A 14,004-nucleotide genomic window follows, 5' to 3' on the forward strand; every position below is an offset into this window, starting at 1 on the left:
AAATTCTATAATCTGTGATAGATTTTAAGTAAACAATCATTGAAAGGTTTCCTTCAGAGAGAAAAATAAGCGTGAAATTGTCCAACTATCCTGAAATAGGAGAAAAAGTTCATACAGTTAGCCATTTTGCCCATTTTTTTTCAGGGAGGCATTTAACGTTCCTGCCCACTTTCAATAGTGGCATGTGTGATTTCTGTAAAGAGTAAAATATGCACATTCATAGTTACAGTACACATATTCAGAGGCTCCCTTTTTGTTCCACAAAATAAAAGAGGTGATGGTTGGAAGATTTCGAATTAATCTTAGCCTCTGGCATTGCCCTGGGCTACCCTCCAGACCTCTGTTCTTTGGCAGCCAAGCCATTACAAAAGGGGAAAGACCATATGCAAATCATGCTTGGTCCCACCACACAAGGGACCCGAGCTGCTTGGTCACATCCCTTCTGCAAGAGACCACAAGCATCCCCAAACATGTTTCACCCTCGTTGGGCCTCATCACTGAGGAGTAGCTATTTCCTGCAATGCTTTTTGGCCCTAATACTACTTTACTCTGGAGTTCAATCCATTTTGTGTAAATAGAGGTTTGATAGTTTTGTATAAAAGGTTTGGGAAAAGAAGTATGGGAGAATGTGGTGGTTTCTGAAGATGATAAACAGTCAAACACTACTCTTTGGGGCTCCTTTTGAGTACTGGTGGGATACCAGGGAACTACCATGCTGTCTCTGCTGCCCAATATCCCAGTATCACCGGGATATTACAGGTAGCAGAGATGCCAGTACCTTCCTAGTCCATGGAGTCCAATAGGACTACATGAGATGGGGTTGCCCGAATCACTGGCACAGTTCGTAGAGGTGCCGGTTGATTCAGGCATTTATCTGCTGATAGGGGCCTAATCTACTAGCAGGTTAGGCTTGCCAGTAAATTACAGCCCCTGCCGGTAGACTTGGAGTTGGCTGGTCCGCAAAGGTGACGGTATTCGTTGTTAGCAGTACGTGATTTCCGGACCAGCCAACTCATAATGAGGGTCACAGTCTTTGTCTGGATTAAATAGCATGAACAGGAAGATATCCAGCATGTAGAAGCACATTGTGTCTTATCTCTGATAAACTGAAGTAATGGTGGCATCAACCAATGATCGCACCATTGTATGGATGTATGTGACTTATATAGGAAATTAGCTTTTAGGTGCTGGTATGGCAAACCCAATGGTATATTTTTATTTCTTTTCTATTGCTATACATGTGAAAACCTAAACGACTCCTCAAGTATTTGTGAAATTATGACTGATATTGGATCTCATTCAGCGCATTGCAACATTGTCTGATCAATCAACTAAATTAACTTAACTACTCCACCCTCAAGAGCTAGTATTGGGAAAGGTAACATGGGACCTTGTTCTGTATCCTTGGAACTGTCATCATTACAGCTTTCATGTTGGTAAATGTAACTTTTATAACCTCTCCAAACATGAAGAGCTCTCCTTTACATACATGCATCAGGGAATGATAACCTCCTTCTGAGGCATCTGTAGCGGACACTAGGCTTACATTTAGCGGCCATACGTTATGAACGGAATTCTGGCTTTACCCTCCCTTCCCAAACCCTTACTGTTTGATTTCTAGATGGCTGAACATATGCCTGTCGCTGGTGGCACTCTCCGACAACAGTGCTGTTAGCACAGAGGTTCACCATAGTAGGTTCTTTAGACGCCACTGGGCCTTGATCTGGGTTAGCGGGCATAGGAAGCGGGGGCAATGAGCAATGGTGGAGCAGCAGGTAATGAGGGATGAAGAGAGGTAGAGAGTGGGCAGGAGAGAGGGCTATAAGGGATCTGGGTGAAGAAAGGGAGGGGTATGAGGGCTGAGCCATCATTAGAGACTGCATGACGACAGGGGCTAGGAGGAGAGAGGGATGAAGGGTTTAGGGGTTGTGATGGGAGATAGAAGGGTCGTATGGGGTGGAACGGGGTGGAACCTCCAATGGGGAGGTGAGTCAGGAGTGCATTGAAAGGACAGACCTTCCATGAATGGGCTCACATGGGGGAAAATGGCTAACAGAATTCGGTGAGTGAAGGCCAGAGAGGCGAAGCATCATGGGACTGGATTCGGCCCCTCCGCATAGATCCCACAATTTGATTATTAATTTGGGGCCACCTTTAGCAAACAGCCTTTCCGGTACTTATTGAATGAAAGATGGCAATCATGAATTATGTTTTAACACATCACTTAGCTTTTTTATGGAGAAAAATGAATGTATAAATAGGTTTGTTTTAGCGAGGTAGAATTACTGCCAATGGGCAGCAGCTACACTCTTGCTTGGTATTCTTGGAGTTTGAATAACTATAACATTTCTGTTTTTGTATAACATGCCTGGGAAATTGAAGTTTGCGGTAGTGGCATATTTCTTTCCTTCGAGGGATGGGACATTTTGTGGTCTTGCATATCAAGGGGTTGCATTGCTGCTGTTGATGGAGAGATTACCCTACTTATGAGATGTGGAAGGGAAGCAAAATGGCCCCACAAACCATGAACGGCCACTGGAGGCACAGGATCAATTTCATGAGGGTTTTCTTCAGACGTCTGGTGGAATCGCATTTTGGAAGGTGATGGAGGACGATTGTAGACAGCCCTGGGGAGATCATCTTGCTCTACTGGGTTCTTTCCTGGTAAGGACATGTCAGGTAGGTTGTCCTGCTTAGGGGTAGCTGTGCTCCTCAGCCACTCGCTCACAGATGGTACTGTGAAGACACTGCCAAAGGCTGAGAGCCAAGACGACGGTCCTCGGACATCATGAAACGCCTTTGAGAATTCAACTTTGTCATTGGTAGGTGGAAATGGTTGAGCGGTGTCTGCACAGGATTCTCGGAGCCGGGATTCATGGCTGTTTCCCTTGGGGTGTGGCTTTACAACATGGCCTGCAAACATTTCTACAGGCAGGGTCTGACCCTGCCTTTGCACAGAAATGGAGGATGAAATCGGTTTGGACTGTTTGCTAGAAGGGTTTAAAACTACTGTCTCCCACCCATCTCTTTGAGGGGGTGAACTGCTATTGTCCATTGCAGCGTGGAACAGAAGGTCTTCCAGTTTCTGCCCTTCCTGCTCTACTGACTGTCCTGGTCCTGGTGAATGGAGTATATTTGTACGGACATATTGGTTAGCATTCAAGTCTTCGTTTCCTTCTATTTGAATCTCAGTTTGGTATATTTCTTTGGGGTCTGCTTGACCATTTGCTTCTGTGTCTACATCTAACGATAGGTTATCAGAGTCAGCTCTTTTCCTTCCTGGGACTAGGAGACCCTGTGTCATTGGCCCAATGAGCAGTGTTTTTGGTGCAACTCCAGCAACCAGTGCAGGCCTTGGTGATCTACCTGTATCTGCTAAAACTGGATCCTTACTGTCTGTTTCTGACTCACACATGATGTTGGCAGACAACAAGGTATTTACACCAGGCCTAGCAGTGAGAGCGTCGGAAATAGGCAGTCTGCTGCTTTGATTGGGGGCAGGCCTGGTTTTCATGCTCGCAACACAACAGTTCCTGAGGTAAGTCTGGAAGATAGAAAGAGATTTGTATTTTCCATCCTTGTATGCCTCCCTTGCTGTGGCATTCTTTCGCTCACCTTCCCGAGAGGAGCCATTTTCTGGTGGCATTGACAGTGTAACCGGATTGTGGCTTAGCTGAGTTGAGTCCTTCTGGGCCTGCTTGATGCTCTTGGTTGGAGGTCCCGTGTCACATAGTGCTTTCATTTCAAACTTCTCTGGTTTATTTAGCCAGCAACAGCAGCAAAGGAAAAACTTCAAGAAGAACAGGATAAACATCACAATGCTGAGGACGGCGGTTATGGTGTGGTCTGCCAAGGAAAGAAGACCACCGCAGTGTTAAAGAGAAACATATCAAAGATACAACTCCATAAAATTGCTCCAAGGATGGAGAACAGTCACTGCTGTGAAGGATTTCAAAATGGTTATAGAAAACAATAGATGGGATCATGCAAAGAGTGAGCGAGGGCAGATATAAGTATAAGTGCACGTAATGGGTTCATGAAAGAGAGAGAGAGATAGAGATAGAGATAGAGAAAGAGGGAGAGAGAGAGAGAGAGATAGAGATAGAGAAAGAGGGAGAGAGAGAATTTTGGGGCAATAGTTAAAGTGTAGACGTGTGATAAAATCCTGACATTGTTGTGACATAGTGTTCAACTAAAGTAAACGACCAACCTGAACATATGGAACACTACATTCAATACAATCATATTTATGTTAGTGCAATGCAACACATTGTCCCCTTTATACAGCTGTTAGTCCTTAAAAAGTAATGGAACTCTTTGCATGCTCTTTATCCTAACTCGCATAGTAACTTCATCTAACCTGTTTCACCCATAGTTTCTATGCAGACATGGACTGGTTCATGAAAACATTCATTTCTTCGTGCACACTCTCCCTTTTTTTCCTTCACGCATTGGGTACCCCAGTTTGGGTACATCTTCCCTCCAATGACACATGCATACATTCAGCCTTACTTTACAGACACAACTCGATGAAAACCTTAAACGAGATCTTTCTTGGAAATGTTTCCTATTAGCACATTGACTGGCTATGCTGTTGACATTCCAATACTTATCCTCTGGTGTACCTGAAGCATTTTTAATACTTCTGTAATTTGTATATTTAAAGACCCCACTTGCTACCCAACCTTACATCTTCATACTAACACAATCCCCATCCTGGAAACTTTGTCCCTTCACTCCTTTCTTCCTGTCAAAATAGTCTTTGCTTTGAATTATCTGTACAGCACCTAAGCATTCCTTGTCTCAACATCTATATTCTTCATAGTTGTTTTAATCTCCTTTTAGCAACCACATAGGGGTACGGCCCCACACATTTCCCTGCCTTTGAATGGTGAGAGACATGTGGGTAGGTGCTTTCTAGAATTATACACACAAAACACGTACCGCATTGAACCTGGAACTGCTAATGCATTCTCTAGCATCAGTTTTAAACATTCCTTCCAAACCCTGTTCAAACGCTAAATGATCCCACTAGAATAGGGGGGATACAGTGATAAGGTAGCTTGTCTGATGTTCTGCTTCAACAAAAATGTGTAATATTTTTGTAACATGAGCTTTACCACATTGTCTGTGTCTAAGGCTATACATAGGGCACACTTTCAGGCAAAATACATCCTTCGGGAATTCTCTTTTTGTTCATAGTCACCATGCTTGATTTCTGACCAATGACTGTGGAAGTTAAGCAGGAACATGTGAGAATGGCAATGTGCTGTGAGGGCCAAAACTATCCATAGCTATCTTCATCCATGTTCTCTCGTGATGTGAGATAGGCACAAGAGGAAGGGTATGAGTATGCAAGTGTTGTCACATTTCATCCATTCCTGACAGTCTCTCACTGTTTCCCACATTCCTATCCTAGCCACTACCACTAAAATGTCTACAAAGTCTCCTGGTGGCTGGAATTCTTGTGTATTCTGATGTGGTTGACATTGATCGACACATAAAAGCCAGAAGAAAGGGTGTGCTTAACAAAAATGTTTTTTAGGGGCAATGTACAAATTGGGCAAAAACAAGAAACTGGTAGAGTTTTAATGACTTACTAAAATTGTCCGGATGGTTTGGGGGCCAGAAGTGAGAGACTGACACAAAGTTGTAATGTGTTCAACATCAGACATCTTTATTAACTTAAAGGGGTTGGATAAAGGCCTTCCTGTCCCTATCCTAAAGAGATTTTCCCTGCCTAGTAAACTAAAACTAAAGATCAGTCTGTGTCTTGTCATCAAAATTATGTAAACTGTCCTTGTGTCCAAAACGTATCTCACCCTCACACTAAAAATGAACAATTAAAGGTGTAAGGTAAATGTCTCTGATTTTGATTTAGCAAAAAGTGTGCAAAAATCAAATATGGAAATTCAATAAACAATCCTTGAATCCAGGAGGTGGTTCCCTTCCGCTTGACTATAGTGAAAGTGTCCTTTTCAAGCAATGATTCCTTAAGTATAGCAGAAATGTCTCTTTCACGTAACACTTTCTTCAGGATGGCAAAAAGTGTCTTTCAAAGAATAATAAAAAGCGTCTCTCTTACAAAACAATGGTGAGGGATATTAAAAGTGTATTTTATACATAGCAACTTCTTTAATACATTATTTAGATTCAGTGGGTATACTCTCCTGCCAGGTATCTTTTCACCCAATGTATTTTTCTTTCATGTGTTTTAATTGGATTACCTGGTATATACCCCTGCTGGGAATCCCCTTCTGGCATTTGTAGATCCCCTGGTATACTCTCCTGCCAGGTATCTTTCTCCCAAAGAGTCACTGCCTGATGTGCTTCTTTCAGCAGGACTTCCCACAATGTTCTTGTTCAGTATACACAGTTTTACTCCTTGACAGTTTATACTTCATTAACCCAGGTATTACTTCTTCCAACTTTCCCAATATTGACATCTCATATATGGAGGCTTGTTCACGTTTTGTCTGTCAACTTCATTACTTATATTCATTTTCATGTGGAAATGCTTCTTCCAATGTTCCCCAAATTGACATTTCATGTATGGAGACTTTTATAGATATTGCCTTTCAACTTGTTGGGAGGGACTGCCAGGTATGCCAGAGGGACACTGGAAATCAGCTGACTTGGAGGGCCCAATACCCTCCCCAGCATACACAGATGACTCAGACAATGGCAAGTTCAAACTGTGGTTTATTACAAAGAAAACCAACAGGGATCAGCACTGGAATAGGAAAATTCCATGCACATCACGCTCTTGCTCAGCTCGCAGGCCGGTTTTACTGTGATATGTCATCAGAATGACATCACAACCTGGGCCCTTCTCCACTTATAGTGGACAGTATAGATGTTATTCTACTGGTCCTCGCATGTCAGGTGGCTAGCCTGGCCCAACCCCAAATCACTAACTATGACAAGGTTGCTGTGTGATGGACTTACCATTGGTTCTTGCCCATTGCTACCCACCCCCAGTATACCAAACTGTGGTTGGCTAGAGCTGAAGTCCCCAGGCATGGGACCCGCAAGGGTAAGGGTAAGTGTACACTAAGGGTAAGTGAACACTACCTTAGCTTTTGAGAGTGCTCTCCTGATCAGCGCAACACTTGTTGCATACTGTTGCATACTTGTCACTGTCTGTGTCTGATGGCCTGGGACCAGGGCTCCTTTCCCACTGCTGATCGCTGTCCATTGTCTACTTTGGCTGTGTCACCTGTTCAGAGACAAATAATTTGAGCTGTGCAGCTCTGAATTATGAGGATTTATTAGTCTTTTCTGCAGTTGGTCCCTTTGTCATCTGGGGATTGGAATGTCATCCGTATCTCTTGGCCTTGGCTGCGGTTCCTGTCTCACACGTCTTGCTCTCTGTCCAGCCTGACTCAGATCTGCTCGTCTCTTGCTCTGAGGCCAGGAGCCTGCTGTAATTATTGCTACCCACCCCCAGGATACCAAACTGTGGTTGGCTAGAGCTGAAGCCCCCAGGCATGGGACCCGCAAGGGTTCACAGCTCTCCGTACCCCTTCAAGGTAATAAGAATGACTCTCTGCATTGTAACTTGTGTACACTACCTTAGCTTTTGAGAGTGCTCTCCTGATCAGTGCAACACTTGTTGCATACTTGTCACTGTCTGTGTCTAATGGCCTGGGACCAGGGCTCCTTTCTCACTACTGATCGCTGTCCATTGTCTACTTTGGCCGTGTCACCTGTTCAGAGACAACACATTTGAGCTGTGCAGCTCTGAATTATGAGGATTTATTAGTCTTTTCTGCAGTTGGTCCCTTTGTCATCTGGGGATTGGAATGTCATCCGTATCTCTTGGCCTTGGCTGCGGTCCTGTCTCACATGTCTTGCTCTCTGTCCAGCCTGACTCAGCTCTGCTCGTCTCTTGCTCTGAGGCCAGGAGCCTGCTGTAATTTTCCTAAACCTTATAATGCGGGTTCTACAGTATCCATACTATTCTACATTTCCATAGGTTTAGTCACACTTGGTTCTGTCAGGTCCCATAGGTGCTCTTGCAGTTCTGTAGGGTTATTTGACAGTAACCAATTCTGCTGTTTTCTTGCCTTTTGCCATGCAGATTTTGATACCGCACATAGATGCTGCTCCCAACATGAGACCTCCCGCTATCACCTTAAGTCTGTCTGGTGGCCATGATGGCATCCATGACCATAAGTACGCTAGCCAGCTCTTGCCCTTCCCATCTTCCATTTTGACATGCATCTGTACCTGTTGTGCCACTACATTCGATAGAGTTCTCTTATCTTCGTTGCTGGCAGGTCTGAATGTGCAACAGGAGCTCCCTATATTTGCGCAAACTCCTCCTTCCATAGCTGTGAGGAGACCCAGAACATATCTATTCTTGAGCCCCGCCAACCTTATTGCTCTGAGCTCTTCTTTTATCACATTTAACTTATTCACGATAGAGTTAATGGTCACCATCAGCTCCCAGCGGTTAATCTGTGACCACTTCGCATTTGATTATGTCTGGACAGATGGTATTATTGATGCAAAGGCATGTTGATGTGTATCAACGAGCAAACACCTCCCCAGTCGGGTGGCAACTTCTCGTATGCTTTCGATCCGCAAGCCCAGTAATGATCCATCAGTACTGCCATTCCTGCTTTCATAGCTGCGTGTTGTTCAAAGCTTCTGCACTCAACATTCTTGCCAACTTCAACTTCACCATTAATCTGATAGCACAGTGCTGGTGTCTTCAGGGGTATTATCAGCATCGACCAGCATAATTTTCCAGCCATGACAGTAACTTTGTACTAGCTTCCCATTCGTTCAGGCACTTGTCATTTTCTTCCTGCACCTTGTTCACTGGTCACTGCGCTAGTGTCATTGCTTAGCTTCTCACCACTCCATCTTGCCATCCATCGTTTGTGTATACTTGGCCATACACCAGTATATGTGGTCTTTCCCAACAACAAGGCTCTCCTCCTGTCTCCTTCACTCTTGTCCAGGGACATGGCAGTTCCTTGAGGGTGATAGCCTTTGTTTCTCCTTTCTCAGGTCCATCAGTTATGTACTGTATAGCTTCATCTAGCTGCCATTAAGTGGTCATTATGTCTTTATGTAAATATCTTCATACAGGAACTTTGCCTTGGAAATCCATCTCAGAGTGGCGGTCTTCCCTTGAAACCTTCCTCGAGTTTGCACCATCGAGAGATACATTAGGTATTTTGCTCTTGCTGCTGGTATTTCAGTTGCTATTAACATTGTATTATTAATGTAGAGCATGTCTCCCCCCCCAAGTGCATCCTTCTCAATGGTTGTCTTAATCAAAAATCAAAACTTTAGAAAAATACTTTCAAGTAGATTGTATACCACGCAGATTAGGCTTATGCATCTTCCCAACGTTTGAAAATGATGACATCGAAGGACTACAAGATTGGGAAGATATGTTTACTACTACATCTAAAGAAATGATACACTGGCTAATTAATAATGCCAAGCGACAACATGATAAACTTGTAAAGGACATTACCACAATTAAGGAAACCATTGAACAACTCAATATTCCGGAATAAACGTATAAAAACTATGAAATACCAGACGAAATAATTGATAAGTGCGAAAAACAAATAAAAATCAAGAAGCAAAGACAATTCTTAAGAGATGAATCAGACTATAAATTCAAAAGGGTCTACATGTTTAATAAATGCCTAAACCAAATGGCTAGACAACCATTTAAAATACCCAAAGAGGCAGAGCCTAATCCATAACACCATCAACTTCAGATACAGACAATGTCAGTGAAACGAACCTAGAAATAGTTCCCCCACCCAGAGAGGAACAACACATTTCTACAGAACCCTTATCACAACTACCCTCACCAATAGGTAAAGCATCATATTTTTTAGAAGAATTTATGCAACAAAAACTAATGAGAAGCTAGCCAGAAACGATGCAAACGGAGGCAATACCACAACAATATATTTAAGCGCAAAAGGGGCAGAAGGGGGAAAGGATCGAAACACAAATTCATCCAAAACAGGGGTAAAAACCAGATCACAGACCCCATTACCTCAACGCAAGACCTAATAATCAACTTAACCAATATAGATCTTTCTCCCCATCTCATAAAAGCACTCAACAAAGGTCTTAAATTCTGTCCAACTAACAGCTACAATTACTTCTCCACCACGGTGGATCTATTTCACTTCTGCAGAAAATTAAGACTAAAAAAATGTTTTGCACAAATCGAGATGAAGAAACGTCCAGCAATCTGTAGAGCACCTTCAGACTTAACAGTTGAACATGTTGAACAAACAGTGCAATTACTCAATATACCACATTCAAAAGAACAATACACTTTGGAGTAATTTGCATTAGAACAAGAAATCAGCATGGGCCTATCAGCAACAACCACTCTCAAACCCAAGTCCACCTTTCAACCGACACTTGCACTGGACAACGTAATAGACACCTTCTTCAAAGTTACCCAGTAGGATTTAAGAAGGATCTATCTGCAAGACACCAAACGTCATATCCACTACAACCTTACTCAGCTTGAAAACAAAGCACTGAAGGAATTGCAGGATAATTCTAATATCACAGTCAAAACTGCGGCCAAAGGGGGCAATATAGTATAGCTGAACACTGAGGATTACATAAAGATGGCCATGGTACATCTTGAGGATCAAGAATGTTATGAAAAACTAACGACAAACCGACTGCTTAAACTGCAGGAAGATTGGAAACTAATAAGTCAGAATTGGCACGATTTAGATTTAATTACAGATGAGGAATACCAATATATGAACATATCTATCCCAATAATCTCTACAGTATACTTTGTCCCTAAAATCCATAAAACATTCACCAATCTACCATCAACTCGACCTATCATCAATAGCATAGGATCCTTCACAAAACTTATATCGGAATACATAGACCACCAACTACAACCTCTTGCAGCTGCATTATCCTCCTATGTACGAGACACTAAACACATCATTCAACAATTAGAAAACCTTCACTGGGAACCTGACTACTGGTTAGTCACCATGGACATCTCATCACTATACACAAGTATTCTTCCTGATAAAGGCTTGCATACAATAGATTATTTTCTGAAGACCAGGTCCATTTCCTACTCGATCAGAACATTATGATTTTAGATATGTTATAATTCATTTTAAATAATAACATTTGTTTTCAACAAACAATTATACAGACAAACTCAAGGCATCTCCATGAGTGGCCGGTTCGCCCCATCGTACGCCAACCTTTACATGGGGCATTATGAGCTTGAACATGCGTGACATCATCCATCATTCACGGACAAGAACAATTTCATCTTTTGGGCAAGGTAAATAGACAATATCATCCTTATCTGGAATGGAACCCAACAACAACTTAAAAACAATTATTACAAGACAAAAAAACCCAATCCACGACAGCTAATCAACAGAAAATAAGATTCATCACTACCTATAGTGCTGACAACCATATCATCAAAAAAACTCTATCAAAAAATTGGAATATCCTTAAAGTGGATCAAGACTTACATGCAATATTGGATGAAAATCCAATTATAACCTTCCGTAAAATCCAAGAGTCTCAACGATCAACTGAGTCCATCCCACTTTCAACATAAACAACTGGAATCCACCATTACTTACTCTATGTGGTTAAAAGCACCTGTAAAGGGAAACTATAACTGTGGTCAATGCCAGATATGGCAATACTCAGTGCTAAAAAGATTATTCAAATGCCCAATGGCAAAAATATTGAAATTCAATAATTAATAAATTGCAACAGTACCCATGTAATTTATGGAATCAAATGTGTTTGTGAGCTCATATACATCGGATGTACGATCCAACAACTTAAAATGAGAATTGGAGAACATATAAGAGCCATCATTATTGCAGACATAAGATCACCAATAGCAGTGCATTTCCAAACCAATCACACTAAGGACCAACTAAGTACTCTTAGATGCTTCAAAATTGAAAAATGTAAGATCCCACCGAGAGGCGGCAATGTGGACAAAATGTTGCGCCAACATGAAGCAAAATGGATTTGCAATATGGACACAAGCCACTCTGGTCTACATTCAGACCGGGAACTTTACCACTTCTTATAGCACACAACAGTATATATACATTTCTTCTTTTAATATATTTTTTATTTTCTGACTGTTGATTCACTGTACGAATAATATTTTGTTCCCATTTTTTGGATAGATGTATTTATAACCCAGTCAGCTAACAACACACATCCTTGTATAACTTCTTCTTAGTTCAGCCTCTTATCAATTAAGAAATTGGAGCTTGTTAATTTATCATCACAAATTGGCCAATTTCAGTACAAAATATAGCAAACTTTAAGGGCCTATCACTATTCTTAACACTCTTTGAACAAAGAGTTTATCTTAAGGTGAAATAAACAACCACGATACAAACGGGACACTACACGCTTCAAAATGGTGTTTTCATGCGTACACAATGACATCATCGCATACGCACATGCGATGACGTCATCACGTTAAATAAATACAGTCGCATTAGGGAGAAAGAACAATGGCGACCTTACCATTCGTTTCATCAGCATCTTCAGGCATTTCTACTTGTTCAGGTAAGAGATGTACAATGTTTGATTTTCCGAAATCGAGTTAGATATTAGCACTTTATTGATGCCATTACCATTGAAGCGCCCCCTGGTAAAATATACTTTATACTATTTGTTGCAGGGCGAACTATTCACAGCATACATATTCTTTCCAGCAATTGTGACTGGATCTCTTTATTATATCACAAAGAGCATCCTAACATTGTAAGTACAACCTTATTTAAAGTTTAATAATATCTAATTTTTTGTAATAATATCAACTATCTGGCCCCCATACAACAATTAGTTTTTGTTCTTGTTCTTGATTTATAGGGACATTACGATTTATGCTAGAAAAACAAGACAGAACACAAATAAGTGACTCCCACATATCTTGTTTCACCTCCTGAAGAACTGCCTACAACCAGGGCGGGGAAACGCGTGTCAAGGCACACAGTCACCAACACTGCTATACATCAGCAGTACTAGTATTTACCTTTTAGAGCAACCTACAGAGGGACACATTTTGCTATATATCAGCATCACATCCAACTATATTTTGGAACATTGGAACTATTCGTGAACATACAATAATTATTTAATTAAAGTGATTTCACAAACGGAAATTGGGCAAGCTCATCAGCACAACATCTATATTGAAAGCTAAAAGTATAGATACCGCTTCAGAATATTAAAGAAGAAACTTTCCCACATGTGTTAAGGCTTATTTTCTCATCAAAGTACTCCATTTGGAAAATCTATCAGTGAAGTAACTGCAATACAAGTTTATGGGCCTCATTACGACTTCGGCGGTAGCCATGCTGCTATTGGCGGGTCCGGTTCCCAGAATGGGGAATTACTGGGCCATTCCGAGTTCGGAGGGCCCAGTAATCCCTCCCTCCAGGAACCCGGGCCGGACCTTCCCCATTCCCATCTGAGCCCCCATAGGGTTCAATGGGAATGGGAGAGGGTGCAAACAGGCTGATTACGAGCGGCCCATTGTTTGCTCCCTCTTCCCCTCGCGGGACCCGGTAAGCATGCCTGGTTTGACCAGGCATTACTTACCGGGTCCTGCGAGGGGAGCTTGTAATGAGGTGGAACAGGTTTAATGGGTCTGCCTCCTTCAGCGGAGCCCGTTAACCCGTTCTGCCTCAGTCGTAATGAGGCCCTATGTTTCTTTTTGATGCAAGTGTTTTATGCATACCATTTGTTTCAGCAGCCTAGGACTCATCAATTAAAAGACACATTTCAACCAAATATTGACCACGTCAAGACTCTTTTTAGCAAAGGACTTGTACGTTTTTTTCACTTCAGGAGAGGAAGGATAGCTCAGGGGCAACGTGTTTGTCTTGGAAGCCAGACAACGTGGTGCAACACAGGTTCGAATCCTGATCCCGTGCTTAGAAACCACTCGGGTTCGAATCCTGATCCCATGCT

At 42.1% G+C, this 14,004-nt stretch overlaps 2 protein-coding genes across 4 annotated transcripts in view; one reads left to right on the forward strand and one right to left on the reverse strand.

Moving 5' to 3' along the window:
- Nucleotides 1-14,004, forward strand: part of LOC138488688 (uncharacterized) — a 1,693,320-nt gene that overhangs the window by 244,797 nt on the left and 1,434,519 nt on the right. The window lies entirely within an intron of this gene.
- Nucleotides 2,206-14,004, reverse strand: part of LOC138489750 (uncharacterized) — a 49,184-nt gene continuing 37,385 nt past the window's right edge. Inside the window, exon 2 of the mRNA XM_069617384.1 lies at nucleotides 2,206-3,846. Coding sequence (XP_069473485.1) covers nucleotides 2,339-3,846 — 1,508 coding nt within the window. The 3' untranslated portion in view covers nucleotides 2,206-2,338. The remainder of the gene's footprint in view (nucleotides 3,847-14,004) is intronic.

Source organism: Ambystoma mexicanum, chromosome 9, assembly GCF_040938575.1.
Source record: "Ambystoma mexicanum isolate Mex_15411 chromosome 9, UKY_AmexF1_1, whole genome shotgun sequence".
In the NCBI taxonomy this organism is placed as follows: domain Eukaryota; kingdom Metazoa; phylum Chordata; class Amphibia; order Caudata; family Ambystomatidae; genus Ambystoma; species Ambystoma mexicanum.